General features: G+C 43.7%; 1 protein-coding gene across 20 annotated transcripts in view; it reads right to left on the minus strand.

Moving 5' to 3' along the window:
• rims2 (regulating synaptic membrane exocytosis 2) overlaps nucleotides 1–27,333 on the minus strand; it is a 144,378-nt gene that overhangs the window by 71,207 nt on the left and 45,838 nt on the right. For all 20 annotated transcript variants that reach the window (XM_022753372.1, XM_022753381.1, XM_022753374.1 and 17 more), the window contains one exon: nucleotides 1,003–1,952. In XM_022753372.1, the coding sequence (XP_022609093.1) occupies nucleotides 1,003–1,952 (950 nt within the window). The remainder of the gene's footprint in view (nucleotides 1–1,002; nucleotides 1,953–27,333) is intronic.

Raw genomic sequence — 27,333 nt, forward strand, 5'->3', positions numbered from 1 at the left:
ACACCCACACCCCAGACCTCTCCATGGTTCCCTCTGTCTGTCAGTTATGTAACAGCGTCCATTAGGACAGACTGATCATGTGAAACAGCTGTGGCGGGACCCGGCAAAGTGTGCCAGCAGCGGCAAAAGGATTAGGCCTTGAGAGCAGTAGCATTACATTCATTTAAAAACACATAACACCCATCCACACTGAAACATATCTGGCTCATGAGCCCACAAGCCTCGTCCTCAAAGGCACCGGAGCTGTGTGAGTAAATTCACGCATAACAAACATAAAACGCAGCAGTGCTTTGCACATACATAAGGCTCATTATTTTCGGGCTTCTAAGATTTTTTTTACTGTAAATGTCGGGACTTTATAGAAGAGACAGAGTGGTGTAAACCAAAGTCACCACACATCAAAGAATTAAATGTTTACTGCAGTTTACAATAAAGAAAGTCCAATAAAGGAGTGCACAGCTCAGAAAGTGGAAACTGAGGAGGAAAATGTGGAGAAAATGCAAATGAGCTGCTCATTATGCACCAGAAAAAAACACATTTAACTTTATTTAAATCTGCAAAATGACAGCATTACGATTTTTGTTACTGATGATACAGATTTCTTGCTATTTAAAATTTTCTTATTAAACTCGGATAAATGCAAAGGATCTTTTGAAATGAAAATAATGAGCCTTACACATAAAAACACAGATAAGCACACAAACACACAAAGCACAGATACAGACTGTAGACTGGGGAATCTGAAGGTTATATCTGAGTCAACAGCTGCATAAATCAAAATCAATATCAACATGAGACAGCAAGAATAATTAAATTATTAGATAAGATCTGACTTTTCAAACAATATTGCTTCAGTAATACTATGAAAGAATTACAATAGCATGAACACGTATCAGAGCAGTCTGTATAATGTAACATGAATGCTAAATAAACCTATAGACACAGTAAAAGTAGCAGAAACAGAGTAGACTGACAGAGGCTGGTGGTGTGTGTGGCCCCTACCTTTCTCACTGACTGACTCACTCTCTATCTCCACGTCCTCACAGCTGGTGTACTCCGGTGTGGTGGCCAGCTCCTCCTCTGAGCTGCTCAGTGACACCTGCCGCATCTTCCCTCCCTTTTTGGTTTTGTGGGGCTTTGGGGGTGGCGGGCGCACCGACTCCGACTGGTCTGAGCTGAGAGAGTCGTTCCTCAACATGCTCTCCATCTTCTCCCTCTTGGTTTTGCGGACAGCTGAACTGGGGTCCAAGTGGTGTTGCTGCCTCCTCATGGGATCCCCGCCTACACCCAGGTCTCCTCTCCGCAGGTCCCCAGATCGGTCACCCAGCACAGGGCTGCGGTGAGGCGTTGGGGGGCTGTGGTTGGAGGTTCTGTGACCTCCCAGGCCGGGACCCATGGGCCCTGGTGAGGAGCGGTCGACGGAGTAGGAGCGCTGTCCCACCATAGGCGGCCGGCGCTCGGTGAGATGCTGTCGGGACAGCCGGATGGGGCCAGGGTCATCCTGCTCCGTGTAAGCCAGGGAGACATCGCTGTGGCGGCGCTCGTGCCTCAGACGACCCACCTCAGCGTGCATCCTCATCTGCTCCTCGTAGGGCTGCGGCTTAACAGGATATCGTGCCAGGTTGGGGTCACTGCGATAGCGTGCCTGGAACTCCTCCTGGCGCTGCTGCTGGAGGTCATACTCGCTGGGCGGTCCATCTAGCTCCTGGTCCAGCGGGTATTCCTGGGAGTGCCAGCGTCCAGGGCCCCGTCGGTCCCGGTAGCCCATCCGTGCCGCATCCACGTCTGGGTACATGTGTGGGCCCCGCGGAGCCCGCCGAGGGTCCCCATCCCCATAGTCGGACGGTGATCTGGGCATGCCGCCGTCCGTCGGGGCATACTGTGAGTGGTCAACCCCCTCCCTTTGGTCGTATTTTTGGTTTGGATCCCTGGATGCAGATGGGCTTCGTTTCCTGTAGATCAAAGAGAGGGAATAAAAGAGTGGAATTTATTTTACTTTGAACTGGACGTTCTCTGATGCTTTTAATATACAGTACACATCATGATTTATTTCTGACCCAGTGTGTGCATATTGATGCTGCTCAATTACATTTCCAGTGAGCACACGATACATCTGCTTCTCTGCAAGTGGAAATATGAGGTATCAGTCAGACAGGAGTTTCTCAGTGCTTCATCACACCTCTCTGTGCCAGTCTACTGAGGCTGAAGCCTTCAGTCTGTAGTCTATAGCTTCACTTTACTTTGCCCTGCACTGCCTCGGCTTCAGTCCCTGTCAAAACCTAATGAGAAGCTGCTCTGTCTCTGTCACAAACACATACACAGGGAGAGAGAGAGAAATGAGAGTAAGCAGCAGGATGCAACACCACTCCCTCCTCTCACTGCAACAGACTCTATATGCTCTCAAACACGGCTGACAAATGCTCTTCTTTTAGCACATTTTACAGTTGGAAACCTTAGATTTTGCAGAAAATATGTGCAAAGAGAACACCTTCAGCTGACCTAATTGACCTAAAACAGTATGGCATTAACGCAGACAGCTTTACAGCCTGCATTCTCTTATATTAATAATATTAATTAATATTAATATTTGCAAAAAACAAGTATTCACATCAGAAAAACATACACTTGTGCAGATAAAGTCCTGTTGGATTATTTAATTTGATCTAGAGGGTCGCACACAGTCTTAACACAGACAACGTTGTATCTCTTTTCGTGCCATAGCCAATTTTTCATTTTCATTTTGATAGCATCTGATTATTTTGTTGATATAGGTGCTTAAATCATCATCATTTGCTATGCATTAAAAAACAACAGGATGACACAAGATTAACAACAGAGCCTGCCTGGATATGACCTGTTTGTATTTCCAAATGAATAGTTTGAGTCTGTGTGTGTGTGTGTGTGTGTGTGTGTGTGTGTGTGTGTGTGTGTGTGTGTGTGTGTGTGTGATGAGGAACAAGACTGTACTGAGAGCAGTGCATTGATAAATGATTCAGAGTTTCACAGATTGTATCTGTGTGCACAGTACAATGGATATTAAGGGATGTACAGAGACAATAACAATGTGTCTGAATTTATGAACCTCAGAGGAAGGTACCCATTTATTTATCCCAATACCAGAAGCTCCTGCTGGATAAAAAATCTAATGTCAATCAGAACTTACAAAAAAAACATTTACACACATTTATTAATATACACTAAAATCCTAACATGATTAAATTAATACCTTTTGTTTCAAACACTGTCTAAAATCATGTGTCCTGGTCGTGATAAAACAGAGTGGTCCTCTTTGTAAAGAGACTGAAGAGAAGTAAAATCTCGAAACAAGTACAGTTAAGCTGGAAATTGTGTGAAATAACTTGCTAAGATGAATTCTTTGAAGTATGGTTACAGTCAGCAGCCCCAGATTTCTAAAATTAGCTGTCACTCATTTTATCATTGTCCAATTGTCAGAGAGGAAACCGGCCAGGAAGTGGATGAAAAGCCTGGAGGAGGCTAACTGTGTGTTAATGCATTTATTCCATTGTTCAGAATCAATTATTCATAAGCCATTTTTCTCCTACATTTCTCCCACTTTTCCACCAAAATAATAATGACATTTCGGTGAGGAAAAAGCTCTGTGAAGCATTCCCTTAATTTTGTACGTGACAACTTTCCATAAATTTCAAAGGGCTTCATAAATCACTGCTGCCAGCTTTGCTCAGTGGCCAAGGTAAGGGCTCCTCACGTGTGATTGGCTGATTCACTGAACCACAGAGGAGGTTTGGTCCCTGCCTACTGGATCACAGTCTGAGGATAATGAATGTACAGACCACAAGACATCAGCACTGTGGTGAAGCACATACAGTGCGGGTAAAGATGCTTTTTGTGCTCTCTGTTTTGAATTTCTGTGTTGAACACTGAGTAATCTCACCAAAGAGAAGTGCCAGCTCCAGCGAGGGATAGAATGATGAATGTGCCTCGTGTATAGTTCATGAACTACTGTACAGTTAAAATATGAGCTGTTAAAGAGGGGCAGAAGTCGAACAATGAAGCAGCACGAATGTGTATTCCAGCAACACCAGTACATAAAAGCAAGATTTACTTAAGACTAGAAAGGATACAATAACACAATTGTTTGATCCAGTTCCAGCAAAATCCCAAAATACCACATAGCAACATTCTTACAAATACAGCATGTCTTTACTGATTTATTATTTCTGGTTCTTCCTTAAATCTGCACTGATCAATATTTTCATATCAACAACTGATCAAGTGACTATGTATATGTGAATTGTACATTGTGAGGACAAATGTCACGTGATTCCGCAGCGCCTCTCAGCTCTACACAGCATTTTAGCATCTTTTAGCTTATTGTTTTCTTCACGGTCCACAACTCACTCTCAGGCTGTTTTCAGAACAAGACTAGGTCCAAACCTTGTACATGGCTGGACCGCGTCGTAGGCTATTTGCGTTCTGTCTAGCGTCAGGTGGTTTCAGCCCTTTATCTGTTTGCTTCTCTCCTCCTCTCTGTGCTCACACATACAGTATTTTAATACAGCCGAGTTCCCAATAAAGCTGTTGTCATTTACATGTTTTTATGTTTCTATTGTCATAGAACGGAACAAGTTTGAAAAAGAGACTGAAACATGGCCCATTAAGACAACATTAACTTCCAAGCCATTAACAAGCTGCTGCTCTGTTGCTGCTAAAATCCTTATTTTATAACCAAAACATCGTCTGAAAAAATCACCATAAGTTGAAGACAATAGCTGTGCTGTAATTTCAGCTATATTCACTTGTTAATTAATCAGTCAGAAAGAAAGTTACAAGCTCAGCATAGGTCTGCCTGCAGAGGAAAAGCCCAACCTCATACTCGTGGGGCAATACTGGAAACTCTTCTACAGAAAGTAGCTAAGGTTTCTCCATAAAGTTGGTAGATGTTGTTGGTAAGTGCTTTTCTGAAAATAGTCCCTAAAGGAGCCTAAAAGTCAGTTCATTTAGCAACAAATGCTCTAAGTTAGCAACACACCCTGTAAACAATTCATTTTGCATGAGCAACGGCAAAAGGGGTACCTCCAACACTGGGCCAGCTGAGTGTTCATCAATCAGCAACATTCGCATTTATTGGGCTAGCCTCATTGTTGCGGTCCAGCAAAATAAAATAAAAAACCGACTGTAAGCTACCTGCCCAGCAGAGGGAGAAGGTTAGCAGCTAAAGACTAAGATATTTATGAAGATATTAATGCTGCTAATTAATGCTTGACATTTTTCATATCACGATTAAATCAAATGAATTCATGTGAAATTCTTGTTACTAATACTGAGAGTTAATATCACAGCTCTAGGGAGCTGTAAGCCAATTGCCAATCTTCCTATGAGGATACCAGTGTTGACCTGTTTCTGCTGGATGTGTGATTAACACAAGACAAGAACTGGTTGCTGCTGCTGTGACTTTGTTTTGGAGTCTACTTTCTCCATTTCTGCCATTAAAAGCTGTTTATGCAGTTTTGATAACTGTCTGCATTTCCAGTAAAAATGATACTGATACACTCACTAGCCAGGTAATAAAAGCCTATTAGGGATGTTTATCCGAGGACAAAAATGACTGGCAGGATACCACAGCAAGAAAATGCCACCACCTATTACATAACTTCATCCACAGCAAATCAAGATGAAAGATCTGACATGTGATTTCTTGCAAATGGAGTACAGAAACACTGCAGCAGTTGTAGCGCCAAAGATGTAATGGAAACACAACAAGAGTCTAATGAATATGCACTTTAATGAACAAATCCTCATTTCTAACAAAGACCTAGAGAAAGACAAAAGGACATTTGAAGTCTGTGATGTAGCCAGATCACACAAGTGACTTCTCCTTTCTGTTTCACATCAAAACAAATGCCTCCCATCACCTTAGCATCCAAACGCAGCCTCACGAGTGATTCAGACGCAGCTGGAGAAACACATGAGGGTTGTTGCATTATTCATGATCTGCTCCTGGACACTAACTGAGCGGTGCTTCATTCACAAATCCAAAGTGAAGCGGCAGCACAAATTATATGCTGGAGGAGGGGACGGGCGCCGTGACTTGGATGGGAGAGAACGTGGAGTAGGGGGGTTGGAGGAGTGTGTGAGGAGCATGAGAAACATCTCGTTATAATGACTTGATGATGATAGAGGGGTGTGTTAAGTATGTGCATGTGTATGGGTGCGTGCGTTCACTTGTGCATGCCTATGTGTTTGTGTCGGTGAGTGTGTTTTATGTGCTCTGCACTGGCTGCCTGAGAAATGCTTCACTTTGACTCTCAGTATGCCCTCAGGGCCTCAGGCTAATGTCTCCTCTGGGAAGTTGTGTTGAAATCCTACACCCGGAACACAAACATGCACATAGAACATGCACATGGCTACTACAACAAACGTTAACAAACTGCCCTTTGACGAGCTCTAACTCATCTTGACACAAGTATCACATTTCCCTGCTCCTGTTTAGGCTTGCATGTCCTTCCTGTCCAAACACAGAAATGTCTCTGGCAGCCAGCAACCACGCTGTTCTCCATCAGCATCTGCATCATGATGCTAACATTGTCAGCGCTAAACCAGCCTTCAGTAAGTACAACAGAGCGGTGGCGCAGCACTTAATTTCGCACTGTGCATTATTCCCACATTGCTCCAGCTGCCACGGCTACTGTAATAGCCTCTCTGCAGATAGTTCTGAGCCCCCCACAGCTCCGCCATGACACACTCTGCTGATCTTAGATTTGCATTCCATCCTCAGTGACACAGACAGAGAGGAAGAGAGGAGAAACAAAACGCGAGACGGGAGAGATGGGAGGGAGAAGGGAGGATATCATCCACAATGTGTGTGAATTAGAGGAGGCATGAAAAAAAGGAAGCAGAGGAGCTGACAGGTAACTGTCTCCTGTAGCTAAACATGCAGCTGGTATGCATGGTAAATTCCACCACACTAGTCAGGCTCAAGCTTGGAATGACAGAACGGGACACCACTGGATCGTGATGCCTGTGATGATGCACAGATGCCTGGCTGCTGCAACGATAGAGTCACGAAGCACACGGTGACGTACTCCCTTCATCACACCTCCTTATATACCAAGATGCGTGCGTGATGTCACCACAAATGTGGCACTGAGCCGCAGCACAGGCAGCGTGGTGTGCAGCAGATCAACCCGCAGTGATTCATCCTAACAGGCCGACAATAGAGAGACATGTTCACTGTCTGCAAGGCAGAGTGTGGGAATACAAGCCACCATTCTGTACATTCCCGCTGTGGGAATAACAGCAGCCCTCGTTACTGCTGTTGTCCTTTTCTGAGCTAACTATAGAAAACCTCTGCTGTGACAGCGTACGAGCTGCAAGACCTCATTCAGCTGCCGACAAGGGCGGTGACGACAATAAGATTCAATTCAGGGAGGGTGACAGTGGTCTCATTTTATGACACCAGGACTTTTACATCTAATATGGGGAAAAAAGAAACATGTACCCATAGATAGAAAAGGTGTTCATTTGGCTGCCAAGGATCATGTTTTGACATCTACAGCAAAGGAGTGTACAAAGTACATCTGTGTGCAGAGGGGTAAACTTCCACACTCATTATAAATCAGAAAGGATGCAGACATCATTGAGATGTCGTGTAAACCTCCCTTCTGTTTTTGATGCCAGCCCAGCCGCATACACCTCCAGTGCTCTAGAGGTAATTCCAATATTATAATCATCTTTTTAAAGTACACTGTCCTTATCAAAAGCAGCATAATGTATCAAATCCATGGCTCACAAAAATCATGGGATTACACTATGGCCCCGAAAGATTAAAAAGTGCGACCCTAAAAGATTAGAAGTGACCCGACATGCTCGCCATGATAAAACCTTTATATGCTGTTATTTTCTGCAACATGACACAAAAACCAATTGGTGAAATTTCCCCGATATACTGTGGTGTGATGAGAGGCCCTGTCAGATGTGTTCCTGTTCAGATCAGAAACATCCAGAGCCTGAGCCTATAGTTCCCTGGCTGCAAATGGACTAGATTATCTACCTGTGTGTGTGTGTGTGTGTGTGTGTGTGTGTGTGTGTGTGTGTGTGTGTGTGTGTGTGTGTGTGTGTGTGTGTAACTCCCAATACTCATCTATATGATGAAAGGCCTAAAATCGAGAAGTAAGCCTGTGATCACAAATCATTAACATTTGATGTGGGTCCATGATAAAAAAAAGAGGGTTATCACACATCCATTTACACAGAGCATCTGCAACACACAGGCTAGAGCTCAGTTTACTGTATAGCAGCTTTTGAGCGTAGACCAATATCCCTGCACAGTCATCTCTTTCCCTCTTTCTCTTACATAAACACAGTTCATGATCTTATTGTCATTAATGCACAGTTTGGTTTAAATGATAATCATCTGTTCAAGACTGGGATCATGATTATTTATCATATTTGTCATCTATCTTTGGTGAGAAAAAAATGGTTTTATGTACTTGAACAACAGAAAACTGCCTTGACCTTCACATTGTATTAAATAAAACTAGAGAAAACATTTAATAAATTTCACCACCATCATAGCAAAATGCAGCTATAGAACAGCTGCAGTTTGCTATGTATATGGGAAGCTGAGAGAAGCTAATCACAGCACAACATATTAAAAACTATTCAGTATATTCAGCACCTGTGATTGGTCAGTTCACAAATTTATTGAACTCTTACTGCAGAGCATCATGACCGAGCTCAATTAATTGTACAAGGCAAAATTTAGATTGTGATTATTTGATTCATTTTGCCTCCCTGTCTCAATATGTCCGCCTTTCTTTCCTCTCACAGCTACTGTAACGACAACAGCATTAGATGACATGGTTTTATCAATCCAAAACAAAGAATTGCTTTGTTTTTCAACATTTTCTTGATTTAGACAATGTGCACCCGCAGCTACCCATTTATCCATTTAAAACCAAAGAAATGCCACAAGCACAAAGATCAATAACTGGAAGTCAATGAGGAAGCTTTCTGTAAGTGATGAACCCTTCACAGATGTTGCTGGTTTCATGCACTCAGCTGCATGTGCAGACACCTTGACGCATGTACACGCTGACACACACGCTTCCTCGCTCTCTCACTGCAATAGCCTCATCCAGCATTTCAGATATATGAGCTTGAGCTTTTACATCTTTGTGATGCCATGAAAACTAAAACACCATGATGAAGCCGCTGCTTTTTTAATGCCGCTGTGACAATTATCCCTGAGGCAAAGAAATCTAATGCTCTGTTGTTTGGAATTTGCTGCAGATGTTAGAGCAGAAAAAACCAACTGTACTGCACAAATACCCAATCTGCTGTCTACTGTAATGCTTTATAGACATGGGACATTTGAACTAGCAACTATCTACAGGAAACACAACATACATGACACACTAGATATACATTTAAATTGTTTGTCCATATTAACTTTGTTTCTAGATCCAAAGTGTTTATAAGAGTCTAAATTATGACATGTAAATCAGCCTTACTGCACGTAACTGTCAGATCCTGGGGAGCAGCTCAGTTCAAACCTCAGCCTGACTACTCCACGCAATCACATGGCCGTCTGCAGACAAACAGTCCACAAACGCAGTCCAGTCCGATCCAAACGTAGCACCACACCTGGCTCACAGCCTCCAACCAGGCCATGTTTTTATTCGTCCGATCCTCCCTCCCTTCGCACACAAAACGTCCTTGTTTTATTTGTAGAGGGCTACGGATGATCTAAACACAGAAGCAGCAGCAAATGTAGTTTTGCGGCAGTGCTCTTCGAACTGAGTGTGGTGACACCAGTTCTGTCCGCTCTGCCTCTGCTGCCGCTGAAGAAACATGTTAAATAAGAAAGCCAAAAGCAATCAAGGTGAAAATGCAACGCTGCCCCTGTGGGGATTGTGCCACCTCTACTTTGCGGATAATGGAGAGAAGTCAAATGAGAACAAATGAGTGGTGCTGTGTTGCAGAGCTCTCCTCTTAGAGGGAATCTGGCCCACTAATGACAACAATACATCCTGGAACGGTCTCTATTGAAATAAGATAACCAGAGAGAAAGCACAAGCAGAAGAAAAACAAGCTGAATGCGCGTGTCTAAACCAAGAGCAGTCAGAGAAGAAGAGACAGGAAGAGGAAAAATGCCTCTAATGGTACATTTACAGATGCAGTGTCACTCTCCCCTCCAAGACTGACTCAGCCGGCCGCTGTGTATCTGGGACGCCCCTTAGAGTAAAAGAAACGCATCCAACCCCCCCTCCGTTACCTAGTGCAATCAAACCGGGTTAAAGTCCTGCAGCAATCCGACAGTTCAGCTGCATCTCCTCATGGCCAAATGATATTGTATCATCAGCGTGACCTGCTTTGTTTCTGTCGGTCTGCTGCGCCCACGGTGCCCTGCCACTCTGCTGGATGTAGATGAATGGCACAGTTTATGACCCTGCTGCAAAGGCTTCTGGGGGCCTGAAATCGAGCCGACTTTCGGGTTTAACACCGTCATCATGTGATCGCTACGATTGGCTGGCCATTCAGTCCTCTGCCTAGGAAGGGATTACATTCCTTGGTTGATTACTAGCTCACATCTATCACCAATCACAAGCAGAGCAGGAGGTCTCACCTAATCTCATTCAGCCTGAGGTCTTATGATCCTTAAACTGAACAAATTACATGGTTTATGTTTTTTTTATCCACAGGGTGGATATTCAGGCATCAAATCAAATTCAGAGGAGGGAGAGAGAGAGAGATTGAGCTATAGAGGGAGGGATAGAGAGAGAGATGGAGATATTTCTCTACCTCATAATTTCTGTGCATTAAAAAAATGGTTCAAAGACTTTTTTCCTGGTTCTGCACCATGATGACATGGCTGGTTTTCAGTGACCTACACAAGTCTACATGGTGCATGTGTGTGCATTGTGCATCTGGGTTTTGTTCAAGTCTTTCTTCCTGCCTCTTTCTTTCACTCTTCTGCCTCAACACTTTTCACATCTGTCACCATGTTTCTCCATTCACTTTCTCTCCATCTTCCCTCCCTCTTCACCTCAGCCCTCCCATGAGGCGGATCCTGAGTTCAACTGCAGATACACTACTATGTGCTGTGTGTGATGACGGTGGTGACAGCTGACTGACGGGAGCGTGGAATCAGGGAGGGCAGGTGGGAGATGGGCTGTTGACACAGCGTTTCCCAGGACGGAGACTGAAGGGAGGACCAATGGGGTTGTTTTATCGCCACACAGTCAGGGACGGGGCCCGGCTGCAGGTCTCTAAGTACCTTTGAGTGGAGTGTGTATCTGACTGCCACTCAGGGAGACAAGAAGATGACTTCAGACCATCAATGATGACACAGCAGGCCTGAGAAGGACGCTGAATGACATTGGTGAAGTTTGAATATTTGTCAAAATGCTGAATCTTTCTATTTTACGTTTTAACTACAAGTGGCATATGAACATATAACCTGCGAAAACCAGGAGTGATTGCAATTGGATTTGTGGCACAGATGTGGTGGTGCCTGCAAGAAAGTATAGTAAAATAATGTTCTTATACATGATAATATACAATAGCCATTCAGACTGTTACAGTTTTCAAACCTTTGACCCTGTGGTCATGAGACAGTCTCTTAAAGGCTAGACCAATGTGTCCTAGCGTGTCCCCGAAACAAATGTCTGGGGCTACAGAAGAGTTTTATAAGCTGATAATTATGTAACAGATGCCCTCAAAGTCAAAAAATATAAATAAATAAAAAATTGTACAGAATGTTCTCAAAGAAAATGTTATTCTTTAAACCCAATTTTTGAACCTTTTTCTTGGTTATTAAAATAAACACTGATAAATTACCAGATTTTCTGTTTTTAATTTTAGAAAATGAATAAATGATAAGACCTACACACATGTAGACAGCCTGATGCCTGACAGCACAGTTGCATTCACAGTAACAGATGGCAGACACTCCCTCACTTCGCCTCCCTGCTCTGTGGAAAGTTTGTGTGAAGCAAGTGGACAGAGAAGTTGTACAGCCCCACATCTATCAGCTCAGCTGACAGAGTCTGCAGATCTGTGAGTGTGTTCACTAATTGGCTCCACGAACAGAGACTCCAGCCTCCTGTCTGTGAGCAGACCAACCGGTGCCTTGTGTGCTCATGCTATGTTTATACTCTGTATGGTTAATATATCTTCCGCACTGCACCGCCTGTTAGGTCTCCTTTTTAAGAAGAGGCACCGCTAGTGCACTATGTAGGCCAAGCCCCAACAGAATATGCCATTAAGATTAGCTACAAGTAAGGACTGTTATGCTGCTGCTTGCCTCTCCCCTCCCTACAGAGAAAGGTTAGAGGAGAAGAACATGTATACGTTTTTTTTATTTTTTAAATCGAACCAGAATCAAACAGCAGATGTTGCAGTTACATGGGATGTACCGTAACCGTCCAGCCACAGGACGTCCAAGCTGTAAATAATTTCATTAATAAACTCTGTTTAGCTTCTTCAGGTCCAGGGTCCTGGTATTGTGTGTGCTGGCTCACTATCACACTGTCAAGGCTTATTGGGAAACATGAATATGACAGAGCCTACATTAATGTTATTAGTAACACCTGTGCTTTTCCTTCTACGTCAAGTCCAAATGTCTGCAGATCTATCTGGAGTTTACTCTTTTGTAGATATTTGATGAAGGCGTGGTTGGGCAAAAAATGCATTCAAGGAATGAAATAGACCTTGGGAGACAGAGTGAAGAGACATTATGCTGTAATGTTTTACTAAAATCTGCTTCTCACAGAAAGCTTCTGCTTTCCACCTGGATTCAGATAGCACTTCAGAATCATTTGGAAAAATTCTCCATTCATCCATTAATTACACTTACACTTACATCCTATGCAGGGTCTCAGAGCTCTGGAGCTCAGCCCAACTCACAAGTCTAATTTTTCCTGTTTTCTTTCTTCTCTTTCTCTTGTTTCTACTGGATACACATGGAAAGTCATTACATTATATACTGTATAAATATTTAGCATTATGCAGAATTATGTGCGAGTCACTGTATTTAAACATCAAAGTCATCAAAGTAAGGATCAACTGCTTTTTCCATTATAACTCTACAAAGCCTATAGGTGTTCGCAACCAAACCTGTCTCCTATATACAAATAACTTACGACAGCAAATTCATTTTGAAGGAAACATAATGCATCAGAGATTCTGTTTTGTATTGAAATAATGAGGAAATGTTCTTAATTTACATTTGGCAAGTTGCAAAGATGTTGATACTGAACATATCAGAAAGATGTTCATTGACAGTTTTTTTTCTGCAAAAATGCCAGATCTTGCAGTACAGTATCCACTTAAAGTCACTACAGCATTATTAAAGTAGTTCATGGTTATGTTAGGCAGCAGTATGTAAATACAGTTGACTTGGGGTTACAGACATGTCGTCAGACAGGATAACAAGGTGATCAAAAGGTGTAGAAAAACAAAAGGTAATGTCCTCTAGAGGCCGTACAGTGTAACACCTTGGGTCAAGTTAGCAGGGGGCCAGGAAGGGCCTTTAGATGCTAGTAAGGTAAGGGTTTTAATTTAGCAATACAATAAAACAGGGCACTGCATGGAGACAGACAGGCGTCAAGTCTCAACTACCCAAATGTGTATTTTCTTCCTCATGTCACAGTCACACTCTGTATACTGCAATCCACCCCGACCACGTTCTGGTAACTCTGGGGCCCGGCATAAAAGTACTGTTTCATTGATTAAAATTAAAAAAAACATTGCCTCTGAAAATAATCCAGCCAGCGTTTCCGCCACCAAAATGTAATTGGGAAAACCGTTTCATAATACATATAATATATAAATGAACATAATTTTCTAGGAGAGGATTGTACCACTGACCGAAAAGCAGCATTTTGGTGCAGCATTTTGTTGCCCTCTCTGCTGCCCTCTCTAGTTGAAAACTGAAAGTCTCTTTTACCTCTGACCACCTCTGGTGTGGTTGGGAGTGTGCTCTACTGTTTGTGTAACCACACCCAACGGTGATGTCACAGTGCACTGACACACCCTGGAGTACGCTGCATCACTGCAGCAAAGTAAGACGTTAAACCACTGGAAGTCAGCAACAAAAAAACAAAAAATCACAGGGTATCAGGTAAATTATTGTTGTTACTTTTATGCTAAACTCCAAAGCAACGCTCATGCATCCTCCTGCTGTACGATCACTCACACAGGTGAAATTAAGGTGCGATAAAAGGATTAAATAATGACGTGAATCCTTTCACCCCACACACAAACGCAATACAAGAGAGTATGGAGAGTCTTGGTGCGAGCTGCTGTGATATAGCATGTTGATTGCTCAGTGCTTGTCAGTCATTGTTCGTTTTCACAAAGCACTTTGTGTCGAGAACATATTGAGATTTGTTGAGCTTTTCATAAACCAGCAAATTCTATTGTAATTTGACGCTGGGCTGTATTTCTGCATCGGAAAAAAATGTCTCAAGAACTATGGTCTCCCCATCTTGTTCCCTCTTTGACACACAAGTAATTGCACGCACACACACACGCACGCACGCACGCACGCACGCACGCACACACACACACGTACACACACATACACACGAACACACACTCTCCACACATGCATTTCTTCTTGGTTCTGCTAAGTATGCATTTTTCATTCCAGTGAGCAAGCTGCATTTGAAATCAAAGGCAGTGACGCTGCGCGGCTGTCTGGCTGCACAGAAAGTGAGGAGGTAATGAAAAAAGCTGAGGGGTGAGTCAGAGGATGCTTTAATAATCCTTGCTGCCCAAAATAACATCTCTGGGGCTGGACAGACCGACGACCCTCTTGGGAAACCAGCAGCGGTTCAGGCTGGTCTGGACTCCTCACATTAGTCCCTCCACCCCCCCCCCTTCTCCCAACTCCTCTGAGTCTATTATTGTCAACAGATAAGACTGCAGCAGCACGGCACGACGCGGAAGACAGCCAAGCCCTCCCTGTACCAAATATACGACAAGACTAAGGAGGGCGAAGGGGTGTGTGCACGAGGGACATACGAGCTGCAGGAATCGTGATCCAGTCAGAGGGAGGAAGGAGTGGCCTGAGAGGTAAGCAATGTTTCTTTGGTTATTGTCCAATCATTGCTGACAAATGGTGATGGAGTCAAGGTTAAATAGCTCTTCATTTTGAGTTCAAGGTTGGGCCTCTATTGTCCCATATAACACTTGTCCATGCTTGTCCCTGTAGCGTTATCCTGTGCGAACAAACGGGCAGGGGGGTGAACCCACCGTCTAGTATTACCAATGCCAATCTAAAATATCTGCACAAAACCTCCTGTCTCACTTGACATTCTTAAATTCCACCTAATCCTACTCATGCTCATAGCATTTATCTTTTTTAGACGAGGAAGTTACACTCTTAAAAATAAATTTAACTTCTGTCACTCAACTCAACTTTCACCAGGTTAGCATGCTACCAATCTGCATGTAAGCATGCTAACTTTAGCATTTCCATCCATCCTGAGACAGGTTGGGCCATCACAACCATTTATCTAACATGTGGCGGGTTTGATACGATGGCTGACAGATGAGCACCGCTAAAGCATTTTTGCCAATAACCAAGATGGCTGTCACTGATGTGGAGAGGTCTGTTCTAATCCGCTGTCGTGTCAGTATGAAACAAACTGAATAGTAAGAACAAAGAACTGCACTGACAGCAGTTGTTGATACCCATTCATTAATGAAAATGGGCCTGATGATGCCAGGCAGACAAGTGTATACTCTTACTGGTTAAGTCTCAGCATCACCAGTATAATCAAATACATAACCCTGATTAAAGAGAGCATTCTGAGGAATACTCCAATAAATAATTGTTGTGTTATCAGCTAATGCTGTGTCTGAGTTAAAAAGATGTCAAACCATCCAGTTAGGGAGAAGCCATGATACCAAGTCTAATTGAGAGAGCAGTAACTAGTGCGTCCCACACATCACGTGAGCTAAACTCTACACTGCTAGACTTTGGCTGGAGTAGAAGTGTTAATCTCTGAAGAAAGGAGTCACAAACAAGAAAGATGTTTTATAGAAAGGCGAATGCAAACTGCAGAGTTTAGAGCCAATTCATGCTTGAATAGTTTCTGGATTTGGACACATTATATCCTGAGTGGGTTGAATATTAAAATCCAATCACCAGGTGATGTGTAATATCTGTAGGTCTGTATGTACTGGAAATCCAACCACTTTTTAAATGCTTGATTTTTTTTTACAATGTATAGAAACAGTAAAATATACAACTGATAGAATTGCAACTGTGACAGACTAAAGCATTTAATGAGTGTTCATACTCTCCTACTACTGTGGAAACTGTGGATTTTAAGTACGACAATTACAAAATGTAAAGAGAACACAGGAAAAACACGAGGGAGCCCACTTCACTGCAGCATTTCCACTCAAATGTGTCTTTGTTCCACAACAGTACACACTGCATATTGCTTCAGGCAATCCAGCACAGGTCACGTTTACCATCACCGGAGCTATTTTTAACACACCATTCATAAATTAATAATAATAATACAGCAGATTATTGTAGTAAAGCCTGTGTGTGTGTGGTGGGAGGCGCTGTGCACCTCTTGAACACTAGAAACTTTCTGCAAAAAAATCAGACGATTATGAGTAGGAATCTTTTTTCAACGTAGGATGTACAGATGTGGGATCAAATGTAATATATTCTTTCATATTGCCCCTTTCTATGCCACAAACTGTTCATCTGCTTGGATGTTGTATGTCAAAAACAGTGGACTAAATGTGAAGTGCAGAGATTGCTAGGGAAAGCATAAGCAATCTCCAATTACATCCATAAGAAAGGGAAGCCACTGCAACCAAGTTACCCCAATGCATCTCCGTGGCTGGGGCCTGGGCATAATCAAATCAACATGTACGCTACTTACAGTATCGCTCACGGATTGCCCAGCTTAACAAACTCTGATATGCACTGACTACAAAGTAACTGACGTGAAGTCCCACTCCACGCAAAGTGAACTAGTGCTGAAATATTTAAAAAAAAAAAAAAAAAAAATGAAAGACAACAGCAGCAAAGTCTACAAAAAGTCTGTTTAGACAGTAACTGAGACACACAGTCACACAGGTTTTGTTCCACAATGTGCCAAATTAGTCATGCAAAATTTGAGAAAGGGTAGAAAGCAGAATAATGGGAGGTGTGTGCAATGGGTTTCACTGGAGCAACCACATGAGATGATCTCATTTTCTCAATCCTGTTCAGGGACTAGTTAGCAAAGCATGGTGAAATATTTTCCCTGTCAGTTACTTTCTGAAAATGCGATTAAATTCAGTGCTTTTTTCAAACGTATAAACTACTGTTCCCGACATCTTCTCCATTCCAGTTCCACCCACCTCTCCCCCCAACCCCAAAGTCTTTCTGAAGTTGAACTCAAACAGATCGGCTGCTAGAAGGCTCGCCTGCAGGCAGACAGGAAGCTGTACGTAATGGGAAGACGGTGCCTTCCGAGCTCTCTTCTGAAGCACTTTCCTTGTCTGAGAGATGTCACTACACACACACACACACACACACACACACACACACACACACACACACACACACACACACACACACACACACACATACACACACACATAGATCAAAGAAACATTGTGGAGTTCTGTTAAATACAAGGGTTGAAGAGTTTGGGTAAGCTAACAAGCAAACTGATATGGAAGATGCTTGTCTATATAATTAAGAGTCTCCGATTACTTTACAAGTTTTAGAACATGACATTAGATATTTTCTATTATTAAATGACTGTTTTTAATACTTAGTACATCAGTGTGACATTGCTGCTTCACCCCAGAAAGAATCTAGTCAAACTAATAATTCAGGATAGGTGCAGATAGTAGGAATTTAACATCTTCAAGATGGAGAAAAATGCAGTAAAGACGAGATACCGTCAAAAAATCTAAAATTGAAAACTGACTATACAATGATCACTGAGATGCAAAATATAGCTTACGTTTTCCGATATATCTGCAGCACTACCTGATGGATTTCTTCACCGTACTTAAGAAATGCGAGCTTTGTGACAAAGTTTGGCCTTTTCCTCTGCGTCTGATGAAAAAGCCACTTGCTGTGTCCCTGTGCGCTCAGCAGAAAGACCTTTTCTCCTGCGCTCAATGGCATTGACAAGCCAACGTCTCAATCGATGAACCCACGGTCAGACCTTTGCAGGGCGAGCCCCAGACCAAAGGGCTGTGTGGGTTAATTGTAATTGCATAGGACAGCGTCTGTAACACATGCCCTGAGCCAGGGAGTCGAACTGGCCAGAGGGGGCCATGGTCTGAGAAAACATTTAATCTATGACAGCAGTTAACTTAAGTCAAGGATGCAAAGAGATGATGAACCTAAACTTATTTTCTCATCTCTTTAATCAGCTGATACACAGCCACCTTTTCTCCCTTAGATTCCTAGAACATTGTACGTCACAGACAGTAGTACTACTGATCTGTATTATGTGCGGATAAGGTCTTTAAATTATTTTCCATACAGGTAGTAACTGGGTCGCTGGTTTACATTTGATGTATCGCTGCACCAAAATCCAAAAACAGCCCTCAAACTTTGCTATATTTGTACAAATGAAAGCTGAAGTGTGGTGAAGCAAACGAGGGGAGAGGAATGCTATACAATTCAGTAAGCATGGAGAGGACTGTGAACGGTCTTCTAACAGGATCAAGAGAGACATATGAATAAATGGAAGGAAGCCCGGCTGGTGAAAAGAGAAAAATCTTCAAAGTCAGCTTTCCTCTTTCTAGCCACCCCTGGAGATCAGATCAAGAACTATCCTAAAACCTAATGAACTAGTAAACACTGGGAATTAAATGAATATTACATGGGGTTTCATTAATGCCAGCCAGCAGACTCCAAAAATAATGAAGGCAAGAAGCGGAAGCGGGAGGAGACAGTTACTGGAGCTTCTTCTTCTCTGTTTACTCAGCATCTGCCTGCCAGAGAAGGAGGCTTTTGATCACTCCTCGGCTGGGTTCTCCTCTTTGCTGCGTGGCAGGAGAAGCCCAGGGAGGCTGCCGAGCACCGCCAGGGCCGGCTCATTTGCAACACAAATGAACTGAGCTAATTGTACACGTGTGGGGAGACGGGGGAGCCGCACACACGGCGCAATGTTTGCAAAATATGGAAATAATTAATCTCATTGAGCTTGTGAAATACCATCAGTGTTGCAAAAGAGGATTTGAGCACGGGCTGGGGATGAGACGGATGATGATAGCAATGGGCTGGATAGACGCAGATGTTTAGATTAAGCTTTTTCATTATTGCTTTATCACACAGCTTCTTCAAGTATATTTTTGGTAATTGAATAAATTGGAGCATGAAACAGATTTGGATTTGGGGCACAGCAACAGGATTATGTGTAAAGCAGTCTTTTTCCCATTCATGAAACAATGCATGCAAATATTATGCTATCAGGTCAATTCCGCATTGGGTATGTGGAGTGGAAATAGTAATATTGCTAAAACAGATTCCATATATGCAGCGAGCAATGTAAGTGACTTAGTGACAGTAGAGTGTTTGTTCAGTCGTGTCATATGGACTCCACCACACTGTGTAACAGGGATTTAGCTAAGAAAGCCCACCTCTTGACCTTCCTCAGGTCTGACCCTTCAAGCCTCTTTAATCAATAAATAGAATGTAAAACAAGAATGATGATGCTGAGAAGCACCTTTAGGAGTAGATAGCCTAGCTTTCAATTAGCAACTTCACTGACCATCAAGGCCAAACACACACCCCAGCACTCCAGCTAAGCTGCCACACTGACGCTAAGCTACGACAGCAAAAGCAGTCGAATTTAACCCCTCTACAAACTGTTAAATTGTTACTGACATTGACAAATAGCATCACACATCAAGGCATATGGTTGAAAGCAGAGCACTATCCATGCAGCGTGTGCAGTTTCTCTTCTCTCTCGGCTATTTAAAAACAAGATGACATCAAACATCTGTTTGGCAGCAGAGAAAAAGACGCTTTTTAAGAGAAAAAAGACCTCCCAGGGACTGGGCTTCAAACACATGAACATACAAGTGCAGCCCCATGCACACTCACAAAGAGAATGCAAGGACACACACACACACAGAGGAGCTGAGTCTCACATTTACACCACTCAGCAGCCATTCTCTTTAGTTCATCAGTGAGTGGAAAGAGAAGAAGTTAAGGACCTGAGGCAGAGATGGAAGTGGCCTCTAATGCCAAAGTGAAATGTAGTTTTACTATGCCTACTGTAACTCAACCATTATTGACATGTTAAGGTTGAGGGTCACACACACAGCAATGCATGTGCGCATGTGCCTATTCAGCCTTTGAGGGAATCAGTTTCGCTCCATGAGCATGAAAAGAGCCCAGATGTCAGCACTCTGTACGAGCTGAGGCTGAAAAGTATTCCCTCTCTCTTTTGTTGTTCTGTGTACCTCTCTGTATCTCCCTCGTCCTGTTTCCCTGCTGAGAACGGCCTGGCCAGTCCAACCTATACACAAGGTACATCTCACTGGGTGATATCACATGTACCACTGGCTGTGGGACCCTGCCATGGCAACCTGTAACCAAACCTTGGCAAAGGCAGTTTCACCTCCTTCTATGGGCAGCGGCATTAGCAGCAGTGGCTGCAGGTCTGGAGCTGGGGACATTAGCCTGATTCTTATCTATCTACACAGCCCACCGCTAGCTACCAGTTCTCTCTCTCGCTCTCTCTGTTTCTTTCTTCCTCTCTCACTCTCTGTCTGATGCTGAGATATGATTTGGTGAGAGAAGAGAGGAGCAGAGAGGAGTCGAGCATATCGATTTCGCCTCTACCGCTGTCTCTCTCGCACTATTCTTCCCCTTTTCCTCTGCACTGCTATCATTCCAACTCTCTCCACTTTATCTCTCCCTCTGTATCCACTCCTTTCTTTCTCTCTCCAGTGTGCAATCATAATAACCCCTCTCTTAGATGCCCAGGCAATAAACCAGGGTCTCCTTTCTTCCTGCACATATCTCCCTTGGTGAGGACAAAACCAATAAAGGGCTGGCTTAATTACAGCTGCTGAGTGCTGCCAACACCCGGGTACAACACCATGGGGCTGAGGGTGGGCTGAGGGTGGATTGAGGGTGGGCTGAGCGTGGGCGAGGTGTGACGGGATGTTGAGGGGGTTCGAAAATAAACTACTGAGGATACAGCAAAGCCTCAGCTTGACTCCTACACCTAAATCCTCAAGATGCTACTTTATAGTACTCACAGAGCTGAAAAAAGAGATGATGGTAGCCTTGAGGCTGGCTGGGAAAATGTGGGTAGGGACAAAGTGTAATGTTCTCCCCTCCCTCGGCAGCTACTGCTGAGAAGCCCTTCAGCAAGGCATTTAACTCCATGTAGCTCCAGTGGAGCAGCTAAGTCAGCTTGATTTTGCATCTGCCAGGCATTAATGTGTACTTGTGGGAGAAAACAAGATACAGTTGATAAAGAAGGGTAAAAACAGGGCATAGGTAAATGTTATGTACACTACAGTGTGGCCAATGATATATCAAGGTGGATGCACCCCCAAATGAACACAAGTGTCCAGGTCTGTGAAGAGCCAAGGGAGGGACTGCTGTGAATCCATGTCCTTGTCTCTGGTTTCTAGGTCTGCAGTCGGCCTCCTCCTCCTCTCCTCCCGCATTCCTCCTGCCCCTTTCCTCTCGTTTTCCTCCTCTCCTTTCCCCCAGTTCTGTCACATCAACATGAATCTGGGGCTCCAGGGGTTCAGAGTCCCACAAGCTGCAGCCTGCTGTGTCTGCCTCATCTACAGCTCTGTCACCATGGTGACTGATGCCTGGGTGTTCCTGCCTCCTCCTGCTACTTTCTGTCTTCCCCTCTCTGTTTTCTTTACTTGCTTTGTCTCTCCTCTGAGCTCCTCTCACTTCACATCCACAATGCTTATCAATACCGGCTGACAGGAAGCTGCAAGAGCAGAAATCCAAATGGAAAGTGTGTGTCTCATATGCTACATGCATGATGAATTGGATGTGAGCATTTACTGAAGATGTAAAATAATCATGTGCAATGTGCAGCTTGTCTAGTTTAATGATACACACAAAACAGTGGAGATGAAACCTGGTTCATTCCATGTGCCTCTCTCTGTTTATTCTACTTGTTCCAGAGAAAGCGTCTGTACAGAATGTGCAGGACTGATTTACACACCAAAGAGACCGAGAGCAAAACAGAACAGGCCTCACTTTGAATTGCTCAACTTATTCATAAGGAAACAAAGGCCCAGACATGTCCAGATGCTGTCCAGACCTGAGATGTCTAGTAATGAATGCATCATCAGCCGTAGCTATGGGTGAACTTAATACAGACATTTAATAATCCTGATAACCAGTCCATCAATGACATACTGCCAAGGAGAAAACATGCCAGTAAGTTAGCTGCCTTTCAGCATCACAGTATCTTGTTTAGAAAACTGGTTAATTTGATTGCCCAGACTCAAGGAGTTACATGTTTGTTATGTAATACTACTCCGCTAGGAAATAATGAAAGGATACCCAGTGCACTTAAAAACACACATTGCTGTAGTAGCTCAGTCTAAGTCTAGCCTGGTCTTGCTCTGATAGACAAATTAGCTTCTACAGATGCAATGCTGAAAAGCTCAGATTTGTTCTCGATTAAGGCGTCTCATGCCTCCTTAAGGAAGTTAATTCAGGTTCCATTAGTTAGTTACAGCTGTTTCATGAAACCTTTCCTGTACTATATGTGTATTAATATTCTTCCTGCCGTCTGCAGAGGGTGGGAACAAGTTGAATTGTGTTTATTATGGCTGATGTAAAAACACTAAGATGATCAAGGAGTCACAAAAAGAGGTTTAAGGTTAAACTGCATCAGTCATTATCAACATATTAGGGCATAAAGTCTGAGATAATGTAGATAATGAATATTAATTGTTAACATGGAGAAATTGCATAGAGAGAATATACTGGAGCAAAGTTGTGTCTCCAGACAGATAAGAGCAGGATTTTAGATGAAAAAATACAATATAGAAACTCAAAGGTGACTTGCTCCACCCTCCTGTCTTTTCATCACAATAAATGTCACATTGTTAGAAAGAACATCCTTTGTTCCATGCCTTCCTCTGTCTTTTTACTCAGGCCTGGCTGACATTAGGATTAACAGACAGGGAACATACATCATCATTTTTATTGATCAAACATTACACCTTATCACCATGGCAACCCCACCGTTGGAGGGGACAAGTGAAGAGATGGGGATGGGAGGGGTAGAAAGCCAGGGGGTTTCCACTTCATAGAAACCTTCAGTGTAGAAGTGACTATGGTGGAAACAAGTTGGTTTTCCTGCTATCTGAACACACTGTACTGCACATACAAGCCATAAAATGAAGAAATGCACAGCTGCAAATATGCTGTCACTGCAAGAGGACAATATATCAGACTGTGGGATGAAGTAAACAGCTGTGAGTATGAAGATGGCTCACTAAAATCACACCCAAGATTGCGCGGCCCATTTGGAATCATTCAACAGCAGCAATATGGGTTTTACTTAATATGCTGGGTTTGAAACACAGTGCTGCTTCCAATACGTTGAATTTATGCAGAAATTCAAATGCAGCTATTCATATCCCACTTATACTGTATCAGAGGCTTTACAATAGGGTCATGTGGGAAAAGACTATAAGATGTGTACCACAAACTCAACTCAACATCTCTTCTATGGCTTCAAACAGCCGTCCGACAACAGACACACTTCTCAGGCATTTCAGGGAAGAAAGCTCAAAGACCTTCTGCAGTGAGGGTGTGATAGGGTGGAAGGTGTGCGTGTGTTTGTGTGTGTGTGTGTGTGTGTGTGTGTGTGTGTGTGTGTGTGTGTGTGTGTGTGTGTGTGTTTGTGTGTGATTAGAGGAGGGGGGGTGAGCATGGTTGCAGTTTAAATGTAGTGACCACTCAATTCAAAACCATTCAGGCCTTCTAAGAACAGATCCCCACACCCCATTAGGACCTCTGCTGACGCACACATGCATAATACATGGAAGATGGATCTAAAAGCATACAGCCCATTAGCAGGCCTGGCCTGGGAAAGAAAGAAACAGAGAGCGAGAGGGAAACAGACTCGCACACAAACAGCCCTGATCGAACGGATGGCCAAGCTGGCTAGCCACTGATAACAGCACACACTGCTGGTCTGCAGAGTTGTGTTATTGTTGTGTGCCTGTGAGATACATTACAGACCCAGGAAATAGTGGACAAAGAGGCTGACACTGGCCCCAAAGTCCCAAATAAGTTAACATTCTTATACCTCCGGTCCATCATCCCGAAGTCTATGGGTTTTTTGAATGGGTTTTTGGTTAAATGCCTGAAGCTCTGTGGATAACACAAGCTCAAGACTTTCTACGTATTACTCTACGACATAAAATACATCAGTAGATACCCCAGGAGAAGTTTTTAAGATTTTACTTGTCTTAAAAACGGGTTACTAACAAGCAGCTAAATGAGACTACAGAGGTTGTCAGGGACGTTAAATGTCATCACCAGTACTCACAGGTCAGCCTTTACAGCCTCAAAGTATTTATACTCATGGTCTTGCAAACTATCACTAACTTTGTAGGAGGAAAGGCTTTTGTAGAAGAGGTAAGCGCTAAATCAAACTACAAGTTGGAAGTTTAGCAGTAGTGACGAAGTCATGCAACCATGGTGTAGTTCATTTATAGTCTAGCATTAGCTTTTTACTCCTGGAGATTGTATTTAGGCTTCAAAAATCATAAATGTGGTGTTAATTTGTGAAGATTATCTTTCTGAACAAATGTGTACATACACCTTTGTTAGTCACAGAGCTTATTCTCTGCAATATATCCAAAAGCCAATGTAAAAATCCCATTGGCTTTTTGTCGAGGGCACCAGGGTGATTCTAACATCTGGGTTGGCCGACAAAAATACGTCATCCCTGCAGCACCCTATTAACACTGAAGCCACTCACATGAAGACTTTCTCACATTTAGGTGTAGCAATTAGCCAACTTCAAATATGATCATTTAGCATAAGAAAGAAGCCTAGTCCTGTCATCAGCTACCATTCAGAGACTGTTCCTACTGAAGGATTTTGCTAAGAAGAAAAAAAGGGTAGTGATGGAAAATAAGTTCAATTTAATCAGTCAGATGTGATGATTGCTGGATCACAGTTTCCAGGCACAGAGCCCCCTGTTCAGTCCTTCCAGTGGCTGAGTGTTCTGGCCATGTAATGTGAGGTGGCAGAGAGCCCAGCAATGCTGTAAATTATTTCTGACGGTAGGGTGGGGGACAAGAGGAAAAGACATGCAGTCCCCGGAGACAGACAGTGCATGGTGTGGAGATACGGTGCCTGCATCTATACCAAGAAAGAGGCCTGCATGTTCTCTAAGCCCTGCGGCTGCAGGAACATGGGTCTGTTTGCAAGTTTGGAGCCCTTCTGCAGTCTGCATAATGTGTCTAACAGCCATGCCTAGCCAGATGACCAGGGGCCTCTCCGCGGGGGAACAGAGCATTTAGCAGACTAATCATAATATGCTTCAATGCATCTAAGTGAGATCCAACTTCTCTCTCTCTCAACACACCACACAAGCACTTCTTTTCAAATATGAAAATAGCAGTAACACCGTTGCTAAAAGGTTGGCATACTGCTTTTTGAAAAAACGAAAATAGCCTCATTACTGTTCTGTGAGACTTAGTCTAAACACTTATGGATGTAATATGCTCATATGCTAGTTAATGGTTTTCTGCAGTTGAGACGTGATTATGTCAGTCACTCATACCTGTTCTGATATGTAGCTATACTTTCGCTGGCTCCAGGAAACATAATGTCCTGTACTTGAGTGTGTAGGTAGCTTGGCCATGGATGTGTAGGTGTGTGGGTGTGTTGGGGGTGGTGTTTCCAGCCCTGGACTCTTTTAAAATGTACATTTAGCCTCCTCAACCCTTCATGTTCTCCTCTCAGGCACAACAGCAGCAGAGGCAGAGGCAGTGTACACATGCTGCAGCAGCGGTGCGCTGGGGCGTACGCGCACGCGCACACATACATACACGGCTACGTGCACAGCACAGTCACACCTCGGCATGGTCACAGTCCACCTAAACGGTTCATTTTAGCAACAGGCCCCCCCACCCCCCACCACCCCTACATCACCCCACCACCAACGTTGTCTTCACAAACATTCAACGCGGTAACAGTGCGCGCGGCACACAGCCAACGCGCGGCAGCAGCGCAAGCAATCACTGATCGGCCATCATCCAGCCAGAAATATGCTGCAAGGCAGCAAAACAGTACTAGGCTAACTGTACGTTGTTAATTACGACAGGAAGTGCTGGCTGACAGATCGATAAACTGGAACAAACTCCCCACGTCCCCCGCCCAAATAACACGTTTGACATACCAACGGGGAAGCCCTTCTACAATAATCAGGGGCAATTTTCTTTAACAAAGGAATCACTCCAAAGAGAAACCCGAATGTGCTACAACGCCCTGCTCGAACAGCTCCGTCTGTAAGATGTTCTGAGGCGCCGAGAAAGCCGCCGTTGAAAATGTGATAAAACCGGGAGCTACAGAACTGAACCGCAATGTCTCAAACTGCATTTTTCCCCCCGCTTCTTCTCTCCTCCGGGCAGCTCCTTCGCCTCTTCCTGCAACCAGAGAAGAAGATTTTCGCCCACAGCGAGAGGAAGAAAAGGCACGTTAACCGGCACCGGCACTAACCTCCCCCTTGTTCTCGCTCCCTTCAGGAGTTCCCTGAAGCAATATGAACCGAAGGATCCCGCACCCGGAATGCGATCTCTGATTTAAGGACACTTTTTACCATGGAGCGGCCAGCCAGAAATATTGGAACTTGTCGTGCGCTTTTTCTGCCTTTAATGCGCCCCGGGAAGATAATAAATAACAAATCTGAGGAGAGTGTATGTGTGGAGGGGGCGTCGGAGAGAGCGCAGGCTTTGGGATTGTATTGGATTGGTGAAATGGAAAAGGGTGATCACTTACCTGAGGATAAAAGAAAACGGAGGGGAAATGCAGTTTGAGACATTGCGTCTAGTTCTGTAGCTGGTTTTATCAACATTTCACGGGGCATTATAACTCTGGTCGCTCGAGAACATGATATTACAGACGGAAGGCTTTCGAGCAGGCGTTGAGGCACATCGGGTTGGAGTGATTTCCTTTTGTTTAAAGAATGCCCTGATTTGATGAAGGATAGGGCTTCCCCCGTTGGTATGTCAAACGAGTATTTGGGGGGAGGGACGTGGGGTTGTTGGTCGTTTATCGATCTGCAAGTCCAGCCTGCGTAATAACAACGTACAGTAAATAGCCTAGTACTGTTGCTGCTGAGC

This window comes from Seriola dumerili, unplaced genomic scaffold (genome assembly GCF_002260705.1).
Source record: "Seriola dumerili isolate Sdu_G_001 unplaced genomic scaffold, Sdu_1.0 BDQW01000191.1, whole genome shotgun sequence".
Classification (NCBI taxonomy): domain Eukaryota; kingdom Metazoa; phylum Chordata; class Actinopteri; order Carangiformes; family Carangidae; genus Seriola; species Seriola dumerili.